This window comes from Fistularia commersonii, chromosome 12, assembly GCF_037954325.1.
Source record: "Fistularia commersonii isolate RoL2024-O1a breed Wild chromosome 12, RoL_Fcom_v1.0, whole genome shotgun sequence".
NCBI lineage: Eukaryota > Metazoa > Chordata > Actinopteri > Syngnathiformes > Fistulariidae > Fistularia > Fistularia commersonii.
The window spans coordinates 2,882,374-2,904,614 of record NC_141295.1 but is presented as its reverse complement, the minus strand read 5'-3'; the positions used below and the strand labels follow the sequence as shown (position 1 = coordinate 2,904,614).

At 41.6% G+C, this 22,241-nt stretch overlaps 1 protein-coding gene across 2 annotated transcripts in view; it reads right to left on the bottom strand.

Moving 5' to 3' along the window:
• The window catches only part of LOC147228132 ((E3-independent) E2 ubiquitin-conjugating enzyme UBE2O-like), a 38,685-nt gene that overhangs the window by 14,373 nt on the left and 2,071 nt on the right, over positions 1–22,241 (bottom strand). For both annotated transcript variants that reach the window (XM_086156369.1, XM_086156368.1), the window contains exons 2-7: positions 4,748–4,807; positions 4,363–4,473; positions 3,993–4,090; positions 3,027–3,090; positions 2,678–2,821; positions 2,136–2,245 (exon numbers count right to left, since the gene is read on the bottom strand). In XM_086156369.1, coding sequence (XP_086012495.1) covers positions 2,136–2,245; positions 2,678–2,821; positions 3,027–3,090; positions 3,993–4,090; positions 4,363–4,473; positions 4,748–4,807 — 587 coding nt within the window. The remainder of the gene's footprint in view (positions 1–2,135; positions 2,246–2,677; positions 2,822–3,026; positions 3,091–3,992; positions 4,091–4,362; positions 4,474–4,747; positions 4,808–22,241) is intronic.

Genomic DNA, 22,241 nt, shown 5'->3' with positions numbered 1-22,241 from the left:
CCGTTTAGTATACTGTATAAGAGTGTGGGACGCATAATACAGTCGATGGTGGGTTGATAACGGTTTGCGGGACATTCGCAAAGGGTTTAAAAAGGTTTGTTGAGAGTTAATATACAGCTAGGCCAGGAAATATGTAGACTGACACAATCTTCAGGATTTGGGCTCTGGCTGCCACCACATCGGATTTGAAATGACACTTCAACGGAATTCAAGTGCAGACTTTAAGGTTTAATTCAAGGGGACAAAAATATATGATTGAGCAAAAATATATGATTAAACATGTAGGAATTGTTGCTATTTTTATACAGACGCTCCTCATTTCAGAGGCTCAAAAGTCATTGGACAAATAACCATAACCCTAATAAAAATATTACTTTTCAATATTTTGTTGTGAATCCTTTGCAGGCAATGACTGCTTGAAGTCTGGGACCCATGGACATCACCAAACACTGGGTTTCCTCCTTTGTGATGCTTTACTGCAGCCGTCTTCAGTTGTTGCTTGTTTGTGGGTCCTTCTGCCTTATGTTTTGTCTTGAGCAAGTGAAATGCATGCCCAATCGGGTTGAGATCTGGTGAATGACTTGGCCATTGAAGAATATTCCACTTCTCCTAGGTTGCTTTTACAGTATGTTGGATCATTGTCCATCTGTACTGTGATGCGCCGTCCAATCAACTTTGTTGCACTCGGCTGAATACACTTCAGAATTCATCCGTCTGCTTTTAAATACAAGTGACCCAATGCCATTGGAAGCCATGCATGCCCATGCCATCACACTGCCTCCGCCATGTTTTACAGAAGATGTGGTGGATCATGAGCATGAGCTTGGGATCATGAGCTGTTCCAATTCTTCTCCAAACTTTCTTCTACCCATCATTCTGGTACATGTTGATGTTAGTCTCATCTGTCCAAAGAATGTTCCAGAACTGGGCTCGCTTCTTCAGGTGTTTTTTGGCAAAGTAAATTCTGGCAATTCAAATTTCTATTTTTGAGTCTGATTAATGGTTTGCACCTTGTGGTGAATCCTTTGAGTTTAGTCTCACGAAGTCTTCTCTTTATGGTAGACTTAGATACTGATACACCTACTTCCTGGAGAGTGTTCCTTGAGTGGATGTTGTGAAGGGGTTTTTCTTCACCATGGAAAGGATTCTGCAATCATCCACCGCTGTTGTCTTCTGTGGACGTCCAGGCCTTTTGGAGTTACCAAGCTCACCAGTGCACTCCTTTTTTCTCAGAATGTCCCAAACTGTTGATTTGGCCACTCCTAACATTTCTGCTATCTCTGATGGATTTCTTCTTTTTTTTCAGCCTCAGGATGGTCTGTTTCACCTCCATGCAGAGCTCCTTTGACCACACGTTGTGTGTTCACCGCAACAGTTTCCAAATGCAAACGCTACACCTGGAATCAACTCCAGATCTTTTGACTGCTTAACTGATGACAGGTTTCCGAGGGTGGAACCCATGCAGACTTAATGTTTTTTGCAGCAGCAGCAGCAGTCTGCGTCAATTGCCCATTTACTTTTGGTTTCTTGAAAAAGAGGCAGCTACGTATTAAAGGGCTGTAATTTCTTACCCTGGCTCCAAATTGGATGTAAATACTCTCAAATTACAGCTGAGAGTCTGCACTTTCAGCCTATATTGATTATATAATTGTATCCTGAATATGTTTTCCTAAACAGCTAAAATTACAAAACTTGTGTCACTTTCCAAATATTTTCGGGCCTAGCTGCATCTGTAAATACCATCAAAATGATCATGTCTTTACTTCACGGAAATTCACTTTTCGCGGGAGGGTCTTGGAATGTACTCCAGTGAAAAGTGCGGGTACAGTGTACAGCAAATATCCCAAAAGGACAAACAATTACAAAGTTGGGATAAATCTGCTGCGCGACATGAATCAACATAATGAAGAAATAGTGAAGTACACAAGAGCAAGACAATTCATTCGAGTAAATGTCATCCCTAAAAGGTCTCTGGATTTGAAGTCGTGCAGTATGCGGCGGCACACTGGTTATGATAAGAGGTTTCTACTACACTTATTGTTTTAGTAAGTGTAAGGAAAGAAAAACTTTTACCAGCGATCTGCAGAACTCCCACCTATGGCATATGAGGCGTTAATTTCTGTTGTTACACAAACCTGCAGAGGTTTTCCTGTGTGATAGTAGAGGGGGGAGGATACACACTATCCGATCCTTTTGGGGAGTAACTCTTGGTGATCCATGTCACCTTCAGTTCAGCAACCTTTACCTAATGTGAACACACATTAGGTAAGACACCATGAGGAGCATTGACAAAGAACTTTTTTAGCCAAACAAAGTGTACAGGAGGGCTACAGAGCTGAATGTTGAGCTTATAAGAGAAGGGCCAAAAAAAAAAAAACCACATTTGTCGTGACAGGATGCTAAGCCAAAATCATGAACTTTATTAGCACCTCACTTCACTCACTCCTTCACCAGACTGGGATCTAAAAGCATTTCTGCGGTTTAGCACAAGACATTAAGACAAAAAGCCTATGACCAGCTGTAGATGTAAATAAGATGTGAACACTGATTAGATATTACAGATAATGATATAGTTCTCCTTTTTTAGTTGCAAACCTAAAAGATGACTTTCTCTCAACCCAAAGACTGAATGCGGATATGAAGTGACCGATGTGAAAAAGCTAAATCTGAATTTTACCTCTTCTACCACCACTCTGAACTTGCACTTTCGACAGAGGACAGGCTTGACCCCCGACAGCCACTGTACATTAGAGAAGACTTTCGCTGGACCGATCAGGACTTGGCCAGGGTAGAAGCCATATGCCTCATCAAAGAACAGCCCCTGAAAAAGCAGTTACATGGTATCAAGGCTGGACCCGAGAGACATTTGAGCAATTCAAATTATTGATATTAATACACAAAGACTGAAATAACTTTGGCTACTCTGAGGGGACCAGTCTCTGTATTTCAGTAGTTGAACTCTGTGGCTTTACATTCATAATGTTAATCCCCTAATTTTCCAATGACATGATTTGTTTCATACACACCGAATCACTGACATGTGGAGAGACATCATAAAGCTTGGCACCATCCTCCACACTCATGGAACACCTGGATGAAGGCAAGAGGCGGTCAGATCACTGTCACTGTCGATGCTACTGAGAAGTGTTTACCAGCATGCTGACATTCTGACCAACTAACACATGCTCACTATTATTAGTAATTACCAGGGCTGGGACTTCAACGAGTTAATCTTGATTAATTAATAACAGAAAGAAAATTATACGTTAAGAAAATGAGTGCAATATAATCTCACTTTAATCTGCACCATAGAACGTTTCTCAGTGCGCGAGTTGTAGTCGTAAAGATTACACCGATGTGTAGTGTGATCGCATGGCAAGCAAGGCAGTTGAGACTACGCTGGTTTACCGATAAGAAAATTTTCCAGATGAGAGTTTAAACCAAAAAGAGATGCAAACGGAGATGTGTTCTTTGCATATTAAGTGGGAAGGAGTTTAGATATCAGGAGCAACCAAGCAGAGTGCCATGACACTGGATCACATGTTGGGGTTCAAAATGTCCAAGTCAGATAGATTAACAAATTCAGTGGCACTGTGGACTGTAAACCAGTCTACAGAGAGCCACTGTTGATTGATTCCACTGATGCAAATTACAAACTGATGCCCGAAAGGGTCAGTTGACAATCTCAAAAAAAATCCAGCTGCTGGATGACGATAATACAGGAGTAAAACATGCTACAAATTTATAACACAAAACCACAAATTTGTTTTCCGCACCCCTCTATTGGGCTGTGTTGTAAATTGATGAGAAAATAATCATGATCTTGAAGTTTCAGCTAAAGTATATTGATTCCTGCGTTAAACAAACTTCCAAGTGTAAAATATTGAAATGCGATTATTTTAAGTTGATTTATGACAAAGTTTCTAATGAATTTGATTTTTTTTAACAGGTCCCACCCCTAATAATTACACACACTCTTTTTCGCTCTCTACCTTGCTCCGTTGGAAAGTTTGAGGATGATGTGATTAGTCAGGTCATACACTTTTCCCAGCCAGAAGTCAAAGGCAATATAGTCGCCATACATAAAAGACTGAAAAAAAGTGACATAAAAAACTGTCATTATTGTGAATGAAGTGAATGTCTTTGACTTTTGATTTGTTTTTTCCTCGATACAGGTTAAGCACGCGAGTCATTCTATCAACAACCAATGGACCAAAGTGGTGACAACTTGCTCTCGACAAAATGTAAAAATAACATTGTATTACATTGAAAAGCATCCCTTAATAGGTTCAGATTGTGACTTTTAATTCATTTGGTTCTAGCCAAACACTTGAAAATGTGTCGTTGACTTTGGTCTCTCACCCAGATGTGCTGCAGGTCTTTGCTGTTGACTGGATACAGAACACAATTTGTCCCCACTAGTTTCACCGCACACTCGATGTCAATGTTGGTCACAATACCACACTGGCTGTCCTGTAACGCAGCAGATAAACACGAGATGATAATTTTACCAGCCATGGTGCTCAGAAATATTTTCCTCTTAACAACATTAACACTTTGGGAGGCAGAGCTTGCAGCCACATTTCACTTGTTACTAAGAAGCGAGCTGAAAATATTAGTGGAACAGAGCATTGAACAGTGACATGACTGACAAAGAGCAAAGCAGACTGACTGAAATATGTAACTAACAAGCCAGGATGAGGGATTATGTTAAAGGGGGAAAAGATGTTCACTGGATGCTACTTACATTGGAATTATTACGTCGCACAATGTCCCTGATCACGATGGATCGATCTTCAAGTTTCAACTGTGAAAGAAAGAAAATTAAGAAGTAATTACAGCCTTGAAGAATGTAAACTTTGTGACATTTTACACCAAAAAGAAGCTGCTGAATTAACACCAACCCTATGACAAAAATCTCCAGAATAGAATCAGTCAGACAATATCTTTGTTGTGATGAAGGGTGTCAGTGGGGGGTTTACAGCAAATTTACTCGCACAGCTTTAGCCCAGGACAGACAGTGACTTGAAGAAGTCATACATAACTGACCAGAACACATTTGATTTAGCTTAAAATAAATAACACACACTAAGAGTTAAGATATAGAATTGTTTGTGCAGTTCCTCACCAGAAACAGCACGTCGCTGCCCGATAAACCAAATTACCAAAGATGTATGTGGTGCTTACAGTTACCTTTGTGGAATGTATCGGTTTTACTAAATAAAGACATGGCAACAACTAGCCTAAATATTCACATTTACAACCGTCCTCTACACAACTTCTTTAATGTCAGTGAAATGCTACACATTGTTCTTTTTTTAAGCAAGACAGTTTTGCAGAAGTGGCAGGTGGAGGTTGACAATTCTGACGGCAATATACTTTAAAATACTGCCTCTAAATTAACCCCTCAGATGTGCTAGGGACATCTCTGCCCTATGATGAACCATTTAACAAAAACAGGGAGCAGAATTAATCACATTCACACTTGGACCATGACAACATGATGCGATTTGTCACACCCTCATTCTGTCTCAGCTCGGAGCAATGAAGACTGCAACATGCAGAGTCAGCGGCGCTGCAATGCCCCTGGAGAGCAGATGAGATTTTGCCATATAAAAAGGGAAAGGACTCTTTCACTGAGTTGGCATGAGCCTCTCAGGAGAACCCAGAAATCTAAAGGCAGACAGTGACACAAAATGAGTCATCCATTAGAAATTATAGAGAATTTTTTTATATATACATATATATATATACATATACATCTATTCACATATATCAGGGGTATCAAACTCATTTTCACATCAGCATAATGGTTGCCCTCAAAGGGTCAATGGTAACCATATACATGAAACTAAATGTAACCAAATGTAATGAAAAATAAATGTAACTACTCCTTGATTTTAAATAAAATTCATTACTCATTCAAATCAAAAAATGTTACCTATGCATACCAATTTTTCTTGACTCCATCAAGCCTTCCATCTGCATCAGCTTTTCTCTTCCTGGACATTTAGGGATCATTTGTATTTCTCAATTCTACTTGTGCAAACTTGCATTTATGTGGATATTTGGTGGGATGTAATCACTTTTTGGGTAACATTATCAGCATGAATTGTTGGAAATGTAGTGTATGGTCAATGCATGTGTTTGACTTGTTTATTTTAAGACAATCAGACATTTAAGATGTTCTTGCGGCCCACATTAATGGCGTGGTGGGCCACATTTGGCCTGTTTGGTTTAGAAACAAATGAAACCCTGACAGGTCTGAATTAATGCACACCCTAAGGGCGCATATAACAGGAGACGCTAAGCTATTTTTGGCAACAGGCCTTGCTCCCAGGGTTGCCGTACGAAACGATGTTCCTGTGAGCAAAAACTGCCATGTCATACTTGGACAAAGGTTCACTATAAACCCATCGAGTCCGGCAGAGTTGTGGTTGAGCCCTCGGTAAGGAATCATATAACCCCAAGGAGGAGCAACTTCTCTCCTTGGACTTAAGAGATCATTCGATCAAATTTTATCATCTTTGTACTTCTGTCATGGGCAAGAAGGTTTCATACAGATAGCAGACCAGTATACAACTTCCTGGTCCACTGAAATTACTTTATTTGAATTGACATGGCTTTGCTCAATTGGTAAACACATATTTAGATATTTCTGTCATTACACATCAGAGAGCTAGAAAAAAGCTAGAAAACAACAGGGATGCTGCTCAAGCACACTTTAGTGCTTCTGATCATCCACTGTTTCAGGCAGGTGGGTTTGATCATTTTAAAAATCAACCCAACTGACTTCTATAGAAGTCATGGACACTGGAGGAGTTGCAATAGGTATAGATGGCCAGCAGGAGATTCCACCTACCTGTACATTTACTAATGTGTGTAAGTGATGTTCGTTGCCATATTTACTCATAGTGCTGACCTAAAAACATGCCACATTTGGCCTAATTGAGGCATGACTTTGTAACAGCTTACAAAGTCTATTATTCTGGGTCGACTCAAAGTCAGTGAAAAAAACTATCCCAATAAAAAGGACGCGCTACAAGTGTTTGCAGTTGTGATAAATGGATTAACTTAGTTTTGCATCTCACAGCAAGTCTCTTAATTTCACTGGCCGAACGTAAAAAGTATTGGATTATTTGTGGTACAAAATTCCAATTACAGCGTAATTGTATCAGCTTAGTCCAAGAGGCAGGCTAAGCAAGGGAAATGTCTCTTGATAGTCTGGTTTGTACTGAGATGCTATTGATAGTGGTTGATATATTGACAGAGCCACAGCATGAATTTACGCCGGAGTTTACACCGGAGTTTCAGCAACCCCAGAAGCCTGCTTGGCCTTACTGTTCTTCATCAGCTCCTAAGCAAATATGATGAAGATGTAAAGTGGAGTTAAAATGGCTTTTCTTTTCTGTGGGACAAGAGTAGAATGTTCAAGCAGATTACAACTTAAATCAGGTCAGGGCTCCAAGACTGAGGCATCGATGATAGGCCCTTGGAGTTCATCGACAACATGGCCTTGTCAGGTAAGTAGAAACATCATGCTGTGTAAACTGTATGCCAAGTTGCCCCACATGACTATCTCCTGTGTTGGTAAATCCAGCTGAAGTCTAACCCTAATCAGTTTATAAATTAGACAGTCAACCGTTGTACTTTATTCAGGGCAGGTGTGATTTTGTTTACGAAGAGATAGATATAAAGATGCATTGAAATTGTTTTTCGAAAGCTATTAGTGGGAGGCTAAGGTCTACTAACCCCCGCTGCTTGTAAATAAGGTCTCATCAGTGATAGATGGAAGTACAGGACAAGCTTATTGTTAGGGTCGAGAAAGAAATTAACTAAAAAGGAAGACGAAACAAAATTCACAAATATGACAGCAAGGTGACTGAATGTAATCTATGTAAAACATTGTTTATAAGGACTTTATTTAAATGAGTTAAGATTATCATAAGTTGCTGTCAGACAAGAGTTTGGCAAATGTTTCACAACTTGAGTGTAGTGCTATTAAATTGAGCCACTTGCATGGAATTTCCTCCTCTGTTTGTGCCAATATCATCTCAACTACAAGAAAAAGAAAGCAAAAACTACCCCGGATTTAAGTGTCACGTCATCCTCCGCAAGCATGGAAACAATATTTGCACAGCTAGCATTTTTAAGATACTTATACTCGGTTAAATATGTTGACAGTTGGATACAAACCAATTGCCCTACTCGTAACATGCACCAGGAACTGAATGTCAAATAAGGGCACACACGCACGCTCGCACGCACAGACGCTTCCAGTGTTGCATACATTTTGTATCCGCCTGTAACCCTATTCCTGACTGGCAGGGTGTGTGATGGTACAATCAATGGCTCGCCATGTTTTCATATAACCTGTTAGACAGCAATCTGTCTGGTAGTTGACGTATCAACACACAGGCAAACGTGTCTTCTTGCCCTAACTGTCCGGCAGACAGAGCGTTTCTTCAGATGCATTTGAAGAAACACACAAACAAGACTCATTACTATTCCCTCAGTGCATGGTATTTAGGTGGGCATTTCTTCACCAGTCCAAGACAGTACTAAAATTAATACCATTTACCCAACTGAAACAGGAAGTGGATACAGTTATACAACACCTTAGGTCACATACAGTCTTGTAAAAATTAACTCTCATTGCCACTATTGAATCTACTAGCATTAGCAGGTTATTGAAAGGAACTGTCATCTTAATTCAAAATGTCAATAAATATGATAACCTAACTTCAATAGGGCGTGCTGTAACTAACATGTATTGCATACTTCCTTCATATATGGCATAGCAATGTTACAGCTAATGTCATCATTTTAAATCCAACGTCACAAACAGCACAATCAATGCTATATGAAGCACATCTATTCAGAATTGGACATTGTATGAATGAGCAATAAAATGACACGAGCATGAGAAAATTTGAAAGCGAAGTTAAAATAAAGACGATTAACATAATGGCTGGTTTAGTGACACTTAGATACGCAAGTATGGATGGATGGATATGAGCCATTCTGTGCGCAATGGATATAAAAAAAACTTGGCTGTATCTTTTCTCAGGGTAAAAAGCTAGCAGGTTCCCAAATTGATTGCAGGGATCAATTCCGGGCCAGCGCTTTGAATTCCCGACCAAATTGAACACAAGTCATTACTGAGGTGCAGTACAAGGAGGATGAAGAGAGGCAGAAAGAGACACTGCAGAGGACTGCAGCTCAGGGCCACGCCTTTTCTTCCTCATCGTCCATCAAGCCACCAGAGTCACAAAAACAAGAGGAAGTCAAATGAATGCAGATGGTGTCAGTATTGACAGGTACACATTTTTCTTTCAACACACACACACACACGCATGCATGTAAATGCACACACGTTGTCAGTAAGCTTTTCTGATGATCACATTACTTTAACAAAAGGGGTTTTCCACCAGAAACATTGTTGACATACAGCAGTAAACCAACAACTGCACATTTATTTACATGCAGATGCTTCGGGTGCAGTTTGGTTTTCCATGAACTTGCAAGTGAACTGGCTGTTATGCCATTAGATTTGACTGAGAGATGACATTGAATTTTACAAAGCAAGAAGTGTACTAAAATTGAGTGAATGCCCTAAGGTATGAAACATACAAGGAGCATTACATTAAATACATAGACTAGAGTATTCACAAGTTGACTACGGACCTGAGAATTGTGTTAAAACTACAGTCTCAATTTTTACGTCTAGAAATATTAGAAAAAATAAATAACAAAAACTTTCAGAATCACAACCAATCTGCTAGGTTTTCATCAGCCACTGCTCATACTTTCTCCTTTGATAAATTACAGAGCAGTCACACAGGAAAAGCAAAAGTTCGAAGTAAGGCAAATGATTTACATTTCAGCAAATGAAAATGCACAAGAAAAACATTGTATGCGACAAAATAAAAAAAAGAAAAACTTTAGACATACTCTGAGAAAATGAGTTGATGAAAGTAACAAACCCTTCTGAGTTCATTGGGTGTGGTAGTCAAGATGATGAGTCAATTTTGCATATATAGCAAACCTAGCCTGAGCAATAGCACTGAGGCTTGAAGTTGCATGAAATCTCAGCAAAACAGGTGGAAACCTCAAGAAAACATCATCAGAAAAAAAAAAAAAACATTCATTCACATATCCATCAAGACCTGAAAAAAAAATCTGTTTGGCTATTTCAATGTTTCATAAACTGGACTGTTTGGATATTAGCCTTGTGCAGAACCAACTAGCTGGCCTAGGCTTTAGTAAACATATAAACATACAGATCATATTCATACTTCTTAAATTTTTATCAATGCTCTTTAATTATCATAACAAAAAATAGGGTAATGGCAATGTGGTTTCCGATGTAATTATCTTAATTCTGGCATTGTAAGAGGTACTTTTACTAAAGGATATTCCAGAACGCCTATCACAGAAGTAAAGTAAGTGAGGGAGAAGAAAAAGGAGATGGAGAATGAGGAGGGGTGCAGAGAGGTAAAACAGGGTGTGACAAGAAGAAAAGAGATGAGATAAGAAGTGAACGCAGCGCCAAGGCAGCAGCAATCCCAACAAGTGGGAAATCGACACAGATCCCAGGAGGGAAGAGATGGAGAGTGAGGAAACGAGAAAAGTAAGAGCCAGAAATAGATAAGAGCAATGTGAACGCCAGGTTGTGTGGTGTAAAAAGGAGGCGGTAAGAAAAGGGTACGAAGAGGGGAGAGCAGACTGTATCCCCACAGGCTGGGGCCACTGCTGCAGAGGAAAAAGGGAGGAGAGAGCAAGAAGAAAGAGTATTGGTAGGGTAGACGCAAGTTCCAGAACCTATGTCTGTCTATTCAGAAGTGTGTGTGTGTGTGTCCTTTATAGGGAGAAGATCAAATAAGATCCATTATCTAAGGGCAGGAGGTAGACAACCATCCAGTCCATAGACAATTACGTCAACTTTCTCCAATCTCCAACACAAGTCTTCTGAGACTGCAAGGGTGGTGTGGTTGCAGGAGGTAGGTGTAGATAGGGAGCTGAGAAAGGAAAATGTGGAGGAAAGAAATGGAAAAGAGGTAGGAGGGGAAAATGGGGATGGAGAAGATACAACAGAGGAAAAATGTGAGCTGATGGGAAGGACGATGAGTGAGCAAGGACTGACATCGGAGCAGGATGGAAAAAAATCTGGGTTAGGTTGAGCCTCAGTGTGATCAGTTTAACTTTGAGCACACACTCCTGCCATTCTTATAATTAGACATCTGTACATGGTCGTCATGAATTTGTCTAAAACAGTATTACAGTATTAACGCTGCAAGAATCTGCCCGACAACAACCCTAACCCTAACCCAACAACCAATGAACAATCAGCAATGAATGATATTTGTAGTGGCTGCTTCTATGTAGGCTACAGTATGTTGACAACTTTAGACTTTCAGGTTCAATATTTGCAAGTGCTCGGAGTGAAAGGAGAATAACTGTTTTTTAAGAGATAAAGGATAAGGAGAACTTCACGGACAACCGGAGGACTCAGTTGAGCTTGGAATTAATTTCATTCAGTACATCTGTCAAAGCCCTTTTATTTTCTTTCCAATTTCCCACATTTATTATTAAGTATGTGAAGTATGCAAGAATATTGTGCGTGCGTGCGTGCGTGCGTGCGTGCGTGCGTGCATCAGGAAATGTTGAATGTAGGGTTGTGTGATATATAGGATTTTATATTACACTACTATAAGTATAAGAACCACATAAATATCACAGCACAGTGCATTTCATGTCTTTCAGTGTCTGTTATTTTAGATATACTACTTTCCAGTCTTTTACCGTCATGGCTTTTTAACTATGGCCAAACAACAGACCCAACATACATCCACTCACCCATACTTGCATATTGTTCATCTTGTCTTGATTGGCACATACCGTTTCCATCCATCCATCCATCATCCTAGCATCATTATCCATCGAATCACAACGAGGCACACATTGTAACATCGCCAACCTGTTATAACCGCGCTTTTCAAACTGAAACGATGCTCGAACTGCTACGCTCTAACAGCTGCACTCTAGAACCATCCCTTCCGTCCCTGGAGCGTCACATCCCTGATCGCCTCATTATAAGAGGCAAGTATTAGCATCTGGGCAAGCAGGAACTATTGATCAGTTTTGTGATAGGGTTGTAACTTCTGTTTTCCTGTCGTCTCAACTGTCTTGGGTAATCACTGCATTCCCATGTCACTGCTATTGTTATCTTGTTAACTTGCTGCTCGTCTAATTCTCTCCGCCTTCTTTTCTTTTACCAACACAAACGCGCTTCCAGGTAATTTTTACACAGGACATTATTCATTGGCATATCATTCATTCCTTTGTGACCTCAAGCCCTGGTCACATGGTAGCACCAGGTGGTAGCCTTTAGGCTACACCTGCCGCCATTTTGCATTTTAGATAAATACCGACTATTAAGTTATTTTCCAGCTTTGCTGGTGGTGCCCAAAACAAAGGTTGGTATCATTATGGAGTTCATGATATTCCAAGAAATTTGATAACTAATGGTGCGCCGTGTGAGGCACCATTACTTAAAACAGTCTGTCACAATATCCACGCATAATTCTACAAATTAATTAATTCATTTTAATTATTAATTACTTTAGAATTGTCTTTTTTTTTTCCATTTTCAATTTTGATTTTTTTTTTTTTCTATTTCCCCCTTTTTGTTATTTCTCTCTTTTGCTACTTGCTAAGCAGATACGTAGTGTGCTTTGTGGTTTTGCATTCATTGTGCTGGTAATCGAGGAACTTTAGGAAGTAGATTAGCTGTAAGTAACTAACCCCTAACAGGTGTTAAAAAGATAGGTCGTAGTTGGAGTAATTTTGCAGCTTGTAAGTCACAGGGAGCCTCACCTGTGCATTAAATAACTCAAAACACAGTTACTCACTGTGTAAGTATCTTATAACCGGAAGGATGGATCCCCAGACAGATCAGGAGGCCGGAACTGAAGCTCCATGAGGGCACTCGACGCAATGCTGAGAGCAACAGTTGTTGGCCTCCTCAGTCTTGATGAGACGGAAAAGAAAAGGCTTGACGGCTATAGTCTTACAACATTCAACTCGGCATTAGAAGACTTAGCTGACAATGCCAACAATGCCGCTCACCATTAGTGACCTGGTAGGCCAAATATTCCTGGTGTACCAGCAACATACGATCTGCATGCCAAGGAGCAGGACAGCCGTAAGGCTGTGCTGGTAGCTCATAATACTGACGTGCAGGGCCACCTCTATGAGCATCAGGCACAGATCGCCAGACTGCAGCGGGAGAAAGCCAGCCTAAAAAAGGAAGCTCAGAAGAGCAAGGCTGAGCAGCGCAACACACAGAGGGTTTTGAAACGCCTGCATGGTGGAGTGCACTCTTCGGAGCAGATGGGATGCACCAAGAACTCCAACCCAGCCAGGTGATCTACACCACCGAGTCGGAGGACGAAGACAGACCCTCCAACGGCAATATGCCTGAGTTGGTGAGGACATTGAAACCTCACACCTTGTTGTCAGACAAGACAACAACTGCCCACCGGATGAGGCCCCTGTCATCCTGGGATGACCAAGACCAAGGCAGGAGGCCTGTGCCCCCCATAACCCTCAGTCACCTCATCTTCGATGCAAAGGGGGGCGTACTACCCCCACACCCATAGGGGCATGGAGGACGCAGGGTACTATCGCCATGCCCAAAGGGCATGGAAGACTTGGGGTTTTCCTTTACCCACGAGTCATATGCACCCACAACTCGCTCATACTCCTCGACAATCAGGAATTAGTCAGGCTCATTGCTCTAGGGACCTGAACGACTCTGGGTCATGGTTCAGATCATTGGCAGTTAAACGGGCTCTTCATCTTGCAATAAGCACCTTAAGGAGCTTGCCATAGAGCATGAGAGTTGAGAGAGTTGAGCATTTCGAGCCCAGCAATCCAGGCTCTAACATCAACGACTACCTCCGAGAGATCAAAAGCTGTCTGACGGACCTGCCTGATTCCACAACTCGAGAAAACTCAAGCTGATCTGGAGAACCACGGCAAGGAGCGTTCACATCTTCACTGAAACGCTACCACAAGGGACCCCAAGTTGACTACCTGACATTGCGAAGAGCTTTGCATGAAGATACTCATTCTAAATTGACTCAGCCTCTGCTACCCTTAATGCCTTCGCCATCATGCAGAAGAAGCATGAATCTTCTCGGAAGTACTACAGGCATTTGAGAGCCGCATTCTTCCTGGGTCGTAGCACCCCAGGGCTGGAAGGATACCAGTTCTTTAAATTCTTGTTCATTCATAATCTGAATGCAACGGTCCGCTACGACGTTGGGATGTATAGTGAATCGGGTCACTTGACGATGCAGCAAATTAAGAGGTTTGTGCAGAGGTCATGGGAGATGAGAATGAGATGTGATGAGAATGGTTGTTTCAACACACAGAGCTGTTTGGCCCTCGATTTTCTCAAAGACTGCATCCAGCAGGCAACTCTTCGAACCAAAAAGGGGGGATGTAGTGGCTCAAGTACAGACTTTAACAGAAACTTATTTCTGTGAACCCAACTTGTTTCTGTATTCAACCACCATGTGTTGAACAAAAGGGGTTGAATCCTTTGTTCCAGGGATTGACCCCCACGTTTTAAATAAATTCTCACCTTCCACGTTAACACACTCCAGAGGCAAGGAAAGAGAGGAGAGGCCGCCTGCTACAGGAGGACCCGTCCCAGCGCCATCACCCATTGGACCACAATGAGGCAAATACTGTGAGGTCATCAACCCGTTAAAAACGCGGATTTCAAAATGAAATTGTCCTCAAACAGCAATGCTCCAACAGCTGCACTCCAGTGCACAAGAGGGGGCTGTACAAAGATTTTCTTCCCGCCGATCTGGGCCATTGTTCCAAGCGCGATGTCCCAATCCAACTACCAGAGCTGCAGACTGCAATAGTCTACCGCGTGTCCAGATTGTCAGCAGTCTCTCGTCCCCGGTGGTGGGCCCAGAGGACACCTCACTCCTGCCAACGACTGCAAATCCACTGCGGGCCCGACACAATAGTCATCAGAACCGGCCTTTCCGTCCCCGGAACATCACATCCCTGATCGGCTTATTACAATAGGCTAGGATTAGCATCTGGGCACGCATGAGTTATTGATCAGTTTTGTGTTATGGTTGTAACTGCTGTTCTCCTGTCGTGCCGTGGGCAATCGGTGTATTCCCACGTTATTGCTATTGTTGCTTGCTGCTCCTCTCATTCTGTGTGCTTTCCTTTGTTTTTCGAACACGAACGCACCTCCACGTAACTTTTACACTATTGGCAGCCCATTCATTCCTTTGTGCTTTCCAGTCCAGATCACATGATACCACCAGGTGGTTGCCTTTGTGCTACAGCTGCTGCCATTTTGGTAGTTCTGCATTCAGACCGCCATTTTGTAGTTTTCTTGAGGCCATTACCATTTTTGTAGTCCTTTAATACACACACACCTGCATTTTGGATTGTCAAATAAACTTTATTATATTTTAAAAGGGGAGTTTCTTGAGTTTTCTAAGTGTTAATATACATATATTGTGACAAGACTGTGTGACAGAGTCAGTGGTCGAACTTACGCCTTATTAACCTAAAATATCAATACTGTTAAATATTTTAGATAAATACCTATTTCTATACTGTGTTTCACTATTTTCCAGCTTTTCTGGTGGTGCCCTGAAGCAAGGTTGGTATAATTATTGAGTTAATGATATTCCAAGAACTTTGATTGGTAGTTATTACTAATAACTAATTCTAGCTCACTGTGCCACAAATGGTGACCTGTGTGAGGCGAGACTCCTGATACTCGATCCTGTGGCTACCAAACCGGATACCCACGACGCCCTGGCTGTGCCTTGAAATTCTGTCCATAAAAGTAATGAACAGAAGTTATGAACGGGACACCCCTACAGCATCCAGAGCCTTGTGACAAAGGGAAGCCCTGTCCAACTCTCACAAGAAACGGGTCAGACCTCCAACGGGCAAAGTGGACAAAGCTCCGACACCGATCATACAGGAACTGAACAGCCCGTATAACAGTATTTGATACCCCATTCTCCCGGAGCACCCCCCACAGGACTGCTCGCGGCACACGGTTGAATGCCTTCCCCAGATCCAAGAAGCACATGCAGACTTGTTGGGTAAACTCCCATGCCCCCTCAAGGACCCTGCCAAGGGTATAGAGCCGGTCCATTGTTCCACGACCTGGACGAAAACCACACTGCTCCTCCTGGATCCGAGGCTCATCGAACCAACAGACCCTCTTCTCCAGCACCGCTGTATAGAACTTACCAGGGAGGCTGAGGAGTGTGATCCCCCTAAAGTTGGAGCACACCCTCCGGTCTGCCAGACTAGCAGCACTGTCCCCTACATCCACGGCAGAGGCGTGTCAGCCAGGACAGCATCCACAGCATCCTATAGCATCCAGAGCCTTGAGGAACCCAGGGCGGACCTCATCCACTCCAGAGGCCCCGCTACTAAAGATCTTTTTGACTGCTTCAACAACTTCCGCCCCAAAAATAGGCGTGTCCACTCCAGAGTCCCACGGCTCCACTTCCCCACTGGAAAGCATTTCAACAGGGTTGAGGAGGTCTCAGAGTATTCCTGCCTCCGATCTACAATGTCCCGAGTTGAGGTCTGGTACAAGGGTAATTATTAAAGCTTTGTCCCCTCTGAGCTTCCCCTGTTACCGCCCTGGGAACTTCTAGTAGCAGCTGTTAAGTTTTTCGGAGGTACCTGGCAAAAAAAGGGATGTGCAAGGGGGCGAGGCGATGTCAGGACTGGGGTTGGAGTGTGCCGTGGTAGACCAGATCATCAGCTCCTCCTTGAATGGAAATCTCCATTGGAGGAGCAGGTGGAAAACAAAGTGAGGACTAGGGGGGGGGCGCAAAAAAGCTATGGGCTGAATTGTGATTTAAGGATGGAAAACAATAGTGGGGAAAGAAGGACTGAGATGAATATGGAAATGTGGGAAAGCTGAAGTTGAAGCCGATGGCATTTTTTTCATAAATCACTGAAAAATTGAGAAAAAAAACAGCAGGGAGAGAGTGAGAGAGGCGATAGCTTGGTTCTGGAGGCTGCCATGGTAATCACCCCCTGTTCTGTGAGCCATTTCAAATTCCAAGCTACTTCTCACTGCTACTTTTGGTGGGAATCCTTGCTTTGCTGTTGTTTCATTGAAAAGTCTGCGAGTCAGAAAATCAGGTTGCACTCTGCACAGAATAACTTTTATTAACGACAGGCATTCACGTGCCAACTCCCAACACCATCCGTGCTGTCAATAAATAATATAAAAAAGGGAACTTGTATTAGGAGATTTTTTCATGTAATAAAGATATCTCATTAGAGTTTTACATTTATATATGTGTGAAGAGTCTTCAAGTTGCATTATAATGACAAGATCTGCAGAGTTACTAAGATGGCAAAAAGCCATGGTGGCTTTCATTGCCTCTTATTTGAACAGAGGGAGGGCTAGGAAGTTCTTTAAATGGCACTATATTCATTGTATTACAAGTATTAAAATAGTCATATATGTACTATTATGTCTTAAATGTAGAAATACATAGCCAGCCATTATTAAGCCACCCACATGACTGTACAGATTCCCAATTTCTTATTGATGTTGTAGCTACAGAAAAAGGTCACCCTGCTCTGCTTCATATATTGCATGTGTCAGGGGCAACAGGGACCAGAATCCCGAAGGGAAGCAGTCGACAGTGACGTGACCTCCATGCACTCATGCTTGACTGGTATTTCTCTTTTTCAAATTGGTTATACAAGAGATTCAAGATTCAAGAATACATTTGAGACCGTAGAAATCCATGTAAAAGACGCAAGGTGGTAATGGAGAGATTGCTGCGGGTGCTGCATCATCAGACAGTTCCATGAGTCCATCGGTCATAGTGCCGTTCCACCCCTCTGACTCATTGAATAGTAAAAATGGTGTCCCAAATGGCCCACTGATTCAACGAGTCATTGAACCTTCTTTGGGCAGGGTACACCCTGGACTAGTCGCCAGTTCATCACAGGGCCACATATGTACTTCAAACAACCATTCAATCTCATTCACAGATCTGGGAAATTTTGGACTGAGTAAAGAAACCAGATGCAGACACTGGGGCAACATGCAGACAACACACAGAAAAGCTCCCTGTGGGAATTGAACCAGGGTTGTTCGTGAGGTGGAAGCACAAACCAAACCATGTTCAATCTGTTTATAGAAGTTCCAACTCAGCCAATTAGAATGATCACATTAGTGATGCAATTTGTATTGACACTGAAGCCATTCATTCTGTTGGCTTTGAGTGATTTTCTTTTGAAACTGCACAGGAACCTTTACATAGTATTTTTTATACAGTAAACCCTCGCTATAAGGTGGATCTCCTTATGCGGATTCACTGTTTCACAGATTTTAGTGCAGTTCTTTTAATGCTTTTTTTTTTTTTTTTTTACAGTACAGTATGTTGTGTCCTGCATCCTAATTGGCTAAAGGGCGGTAGACCAGTGTCAACAATCTCTGCGTCTTGTCTCGGTACAGCTTGCCAAATTTCCGTTTGCAAATTTTCTCCACGACAAATCCCACAATGTCGACGAAACATTCTGCATCGGCAAAGGCACCTGATGACGTGCCCAAAAGGAAGAGGATGTTAACTATCGCAGAAAAAGTGTGTGGGGCGCCATTACAGAATAAATGAATCTTCGGTTTGTTACATAAAGGAGGAAAATAACATATTGATTACTAAATTATTATTTTACTGTACAGTATTTCTAAAAAGTATATAGCTATTTGTCAGAAAGCATTTATATATATTTTTTTGTTTTTCTTTTTTTTTTTTTTTTAAATGCTTGGGCCTGAAAACACGTTTTGATCTTTTGTTTCATTCTATAGTACAGCATTGTATTCTATAATGATTGTAATAAATAAAGCTGACTATTTCGCAGATTTCGCCTATTGCGGGTTATTTTTAGAACGTAACCCCCGCAATAAACAAGGGTTTACTGTATACACTGGCAGTCCATGCTGACACAAAAGTAAGTGCTTCATAATTCTGTTGTTGTAAAGACTGATCTTTCTCTGAACTTTACTCCTAATTAATGAGCAAATTTAACTCCGCAGACCCAGGTGCCAATATGATCTAGTGACATGATAGGAAAAATAAATCCATAAAAAATATATATGTATATTTATAGGAACACGATTTTTAATCACACCTGGTTTATATGAGAGGACGTCCAAGAGGGGGTGTGGCAGTCAAGACTAAAAGGGTATGAAATTCTTGAATTACCCTTCTATACCTCCCCATCCATCCCTTCATTTCCTTTCATTGCATCTTTCATTTCATACATTATGGCTTTGGTAGGCTCCTGAAATCACCTGTCTCGCCCTCATGTCCTCTCCTCAATCCTGACCTCTAGTAGCCTAGCATCATCTGACTGGATAGCCAATTTCCAGTGGGTGTTAACATCAACTGCTGACCAAACACCATGGCTGACACAGTTGGCGAGACCTGCACCCAATCAGCTTGAAGGAGTGCCTGGCGCAGCAGCCTATCAGCATCAAAACACGCAGTGGAACAATCAATAACAGAAGCCGAAAGCAGAACATGAGGCGAAGACTGAGGATGATGCCAAAAGGGAATATGGTGTTATAAGATGCTGACAGATGTCAAGCAAGGTTTTTGATTGTTCACCATTTAGGGTGAGATAAACCGCCCAGGTCCTTCAGTCCACTTTGATATTGGTGGCAGCCATCCTGTTTTCTTTTTAATATGCCCCACAGAATTTCACTGAGAATACATCTCGGGTTCTCTCTCCTTGACAGCTACTACCCAGTCCTGGTATCAAAGCTGCCATGTCCGAAATGGCTGGTGGATATTCTTGCATACTTCATTATAAATGTGGGAAATTGGAATGAAAGTAAGAGGGCTTCGACAGATGTACCGAATGAAATTAATTCAACACTCAACTGAGTCCTCTGATTGTCCGTGAAGTTCCCCTTATCCTTTATCTCAAGAAATAGTTATTCACCATCCACTATCAGCATTTGATAAATATTGAACCTGAAAGTAGTTAGAGGCAGTCTAAAGTTGTCAACATACTGTAGCCTACATAGAAGCAGCCACTACAAATATCAATGATTGCTCTGTTAAGTGTTCATTGGTTGTTGTCGGGCTTGCAGTGTTAATACTGTAATACTGTTTTAGACAAATTCATGACTACCATGCATAGATGTTTAATTACAAGAATGACAGGCGTGTGTGTTCATAGTTAAACTGATCAGACGGGGATTCAACCTAACCCAAATTTTTCCCGTCCTGCTCCAATGTCAGTCCTTGCTCACTCATCACCCTTCCCATCAGCTCACCTTTTTTTCTCTGCTGTATCTTCTCCATCCCCATTTTCCCACACATACCTCTTTTCCATTTCTCTCCTCTACATTTTCCTTTCTCAGCCCCCCACCACAACCCCACCCCACTCCTGCCTGCAACCACTCTACCCTTGACATCCCAGAAGAACTGTGTTGGAGAATGTTGACGTAATTGTCTATGGACTGGATGGTTGTCTACCTCCTGCCCTTGGATAATGGATCTTATTTGATCTTGTCCTGCATAGCACACCCACCCACACACACACACACACACACACACACATAAAAAATTTTGCAGGCAGAAATATAAGTCGGTCATATACTAATCATATACAACTCAGACTGGCTCAGCACTGACAGAGCCAGTAACCAACATGAAAGACGTGGCGAGCAGCACACACAATCCCCCTTGGACACCGGAGTTAACCCCTTTAAGAACGACTTCCACTTTGACAGCCATTTTCATCAATAACAGAAGCAGGGCGGAGGGTTTGGCAAAGACTTTACGAATCCCATTGAACGAGATGAGTCACAACAGCAACTGCACCAGCTTTCTGTCAGTGGCTCCTTGTACAAATGTGATGAGTTAACCAGTTTACTGCTTTGCATCATCAATGCAAGGGTTATGTTTGCCTGGGAAACAGCACAAAACTTGCCTGGAACCACAGGATTATCATAAGGTGTCATGGTGGTTTTTAAAGCAATGTTCCGAAAAGATGCCTCCCCGACAAAGTCATGCCTGATACGGCATGGCTTTGTCAGAGACATGCCACAACCAAATGAATCTTCCTGTACTTCATTCAGCCACCTTATTTAATGGCAGCTTCTTTGTTTTGGATCACACTTTTGTCACACCTCACCATCTCTGCTTCCACTTCTACTCAATACTATTAATCATATAAGTCAGTCTTGTTAAATGGGTTTCATCCGATTGACACTATTGTATGTTATTATTGTCCTGTTTTCTTGTCTGCTCGGAAACACAGTTGCTCTCAGCTGAAAAATTTGAATATTTTGCACCCCTAGCCGCATTGGGCATATTTTTTACAAGCTAACAGACAGCACCACTTGTATATTGGCAAAACTGCAATTGAAAATGCAAGTTACAGATAGGTTAGCTAGAGCACAGCAGAAATTCTGATGGCTGACACGAGACAGAAACATGTTGCGAGTGGCTAATACGTAGTTGACAGAAGCAGGAAAATGTGGCAGCAACCCTCTCTACAACAAAATAAATTGAGAAATCCTGTGTTTATTGTGATAAAATCACTGTTTCCACTGTTATTGATTGTATTCAGTGGTCTGCTGTCATCTGGTATTTGTGATTACAGAATACCAGGTGTCTCCTCTGTGTTAGAAGTGTCTTTTACAGCTCATGTTCTAGCACTGTATGAATGAACTTCTTAGGATTGTTGTTTCAGCAGCGGAGTTATAAATGTTATAATACAATCCAATACATTTTACACATATGACATCACACCTAGAATGTAGCCAAATGTACTTCAATCCTCAATAATTTGTACCTAATGGCTGTTGCTGTTCCCAGAATTCTCAAAATCCCTGGTTTGCTGTCGATTTTTTTTTTTAGAAACCTTAAATGAAAACTGATTTGAATTAATCAGGTTTCTTGTCCCTAATCATTTCAGCAGCATATATTCATTTTAAATTCTGAATAAATGTAGGTCAAAATGTAAATTAAACTTGTCATGAATTGCTAATTATTATTTTATGATCGTTCTTGAGATTAAATCAAATCCTTTGGAGACTTGGGTGCATGTAGATTAGGAATTGCTGAAAAGAAATCAATGAGGAATGATGCCTTACAACAAACATAGCAAGCAAGAAATTGGAA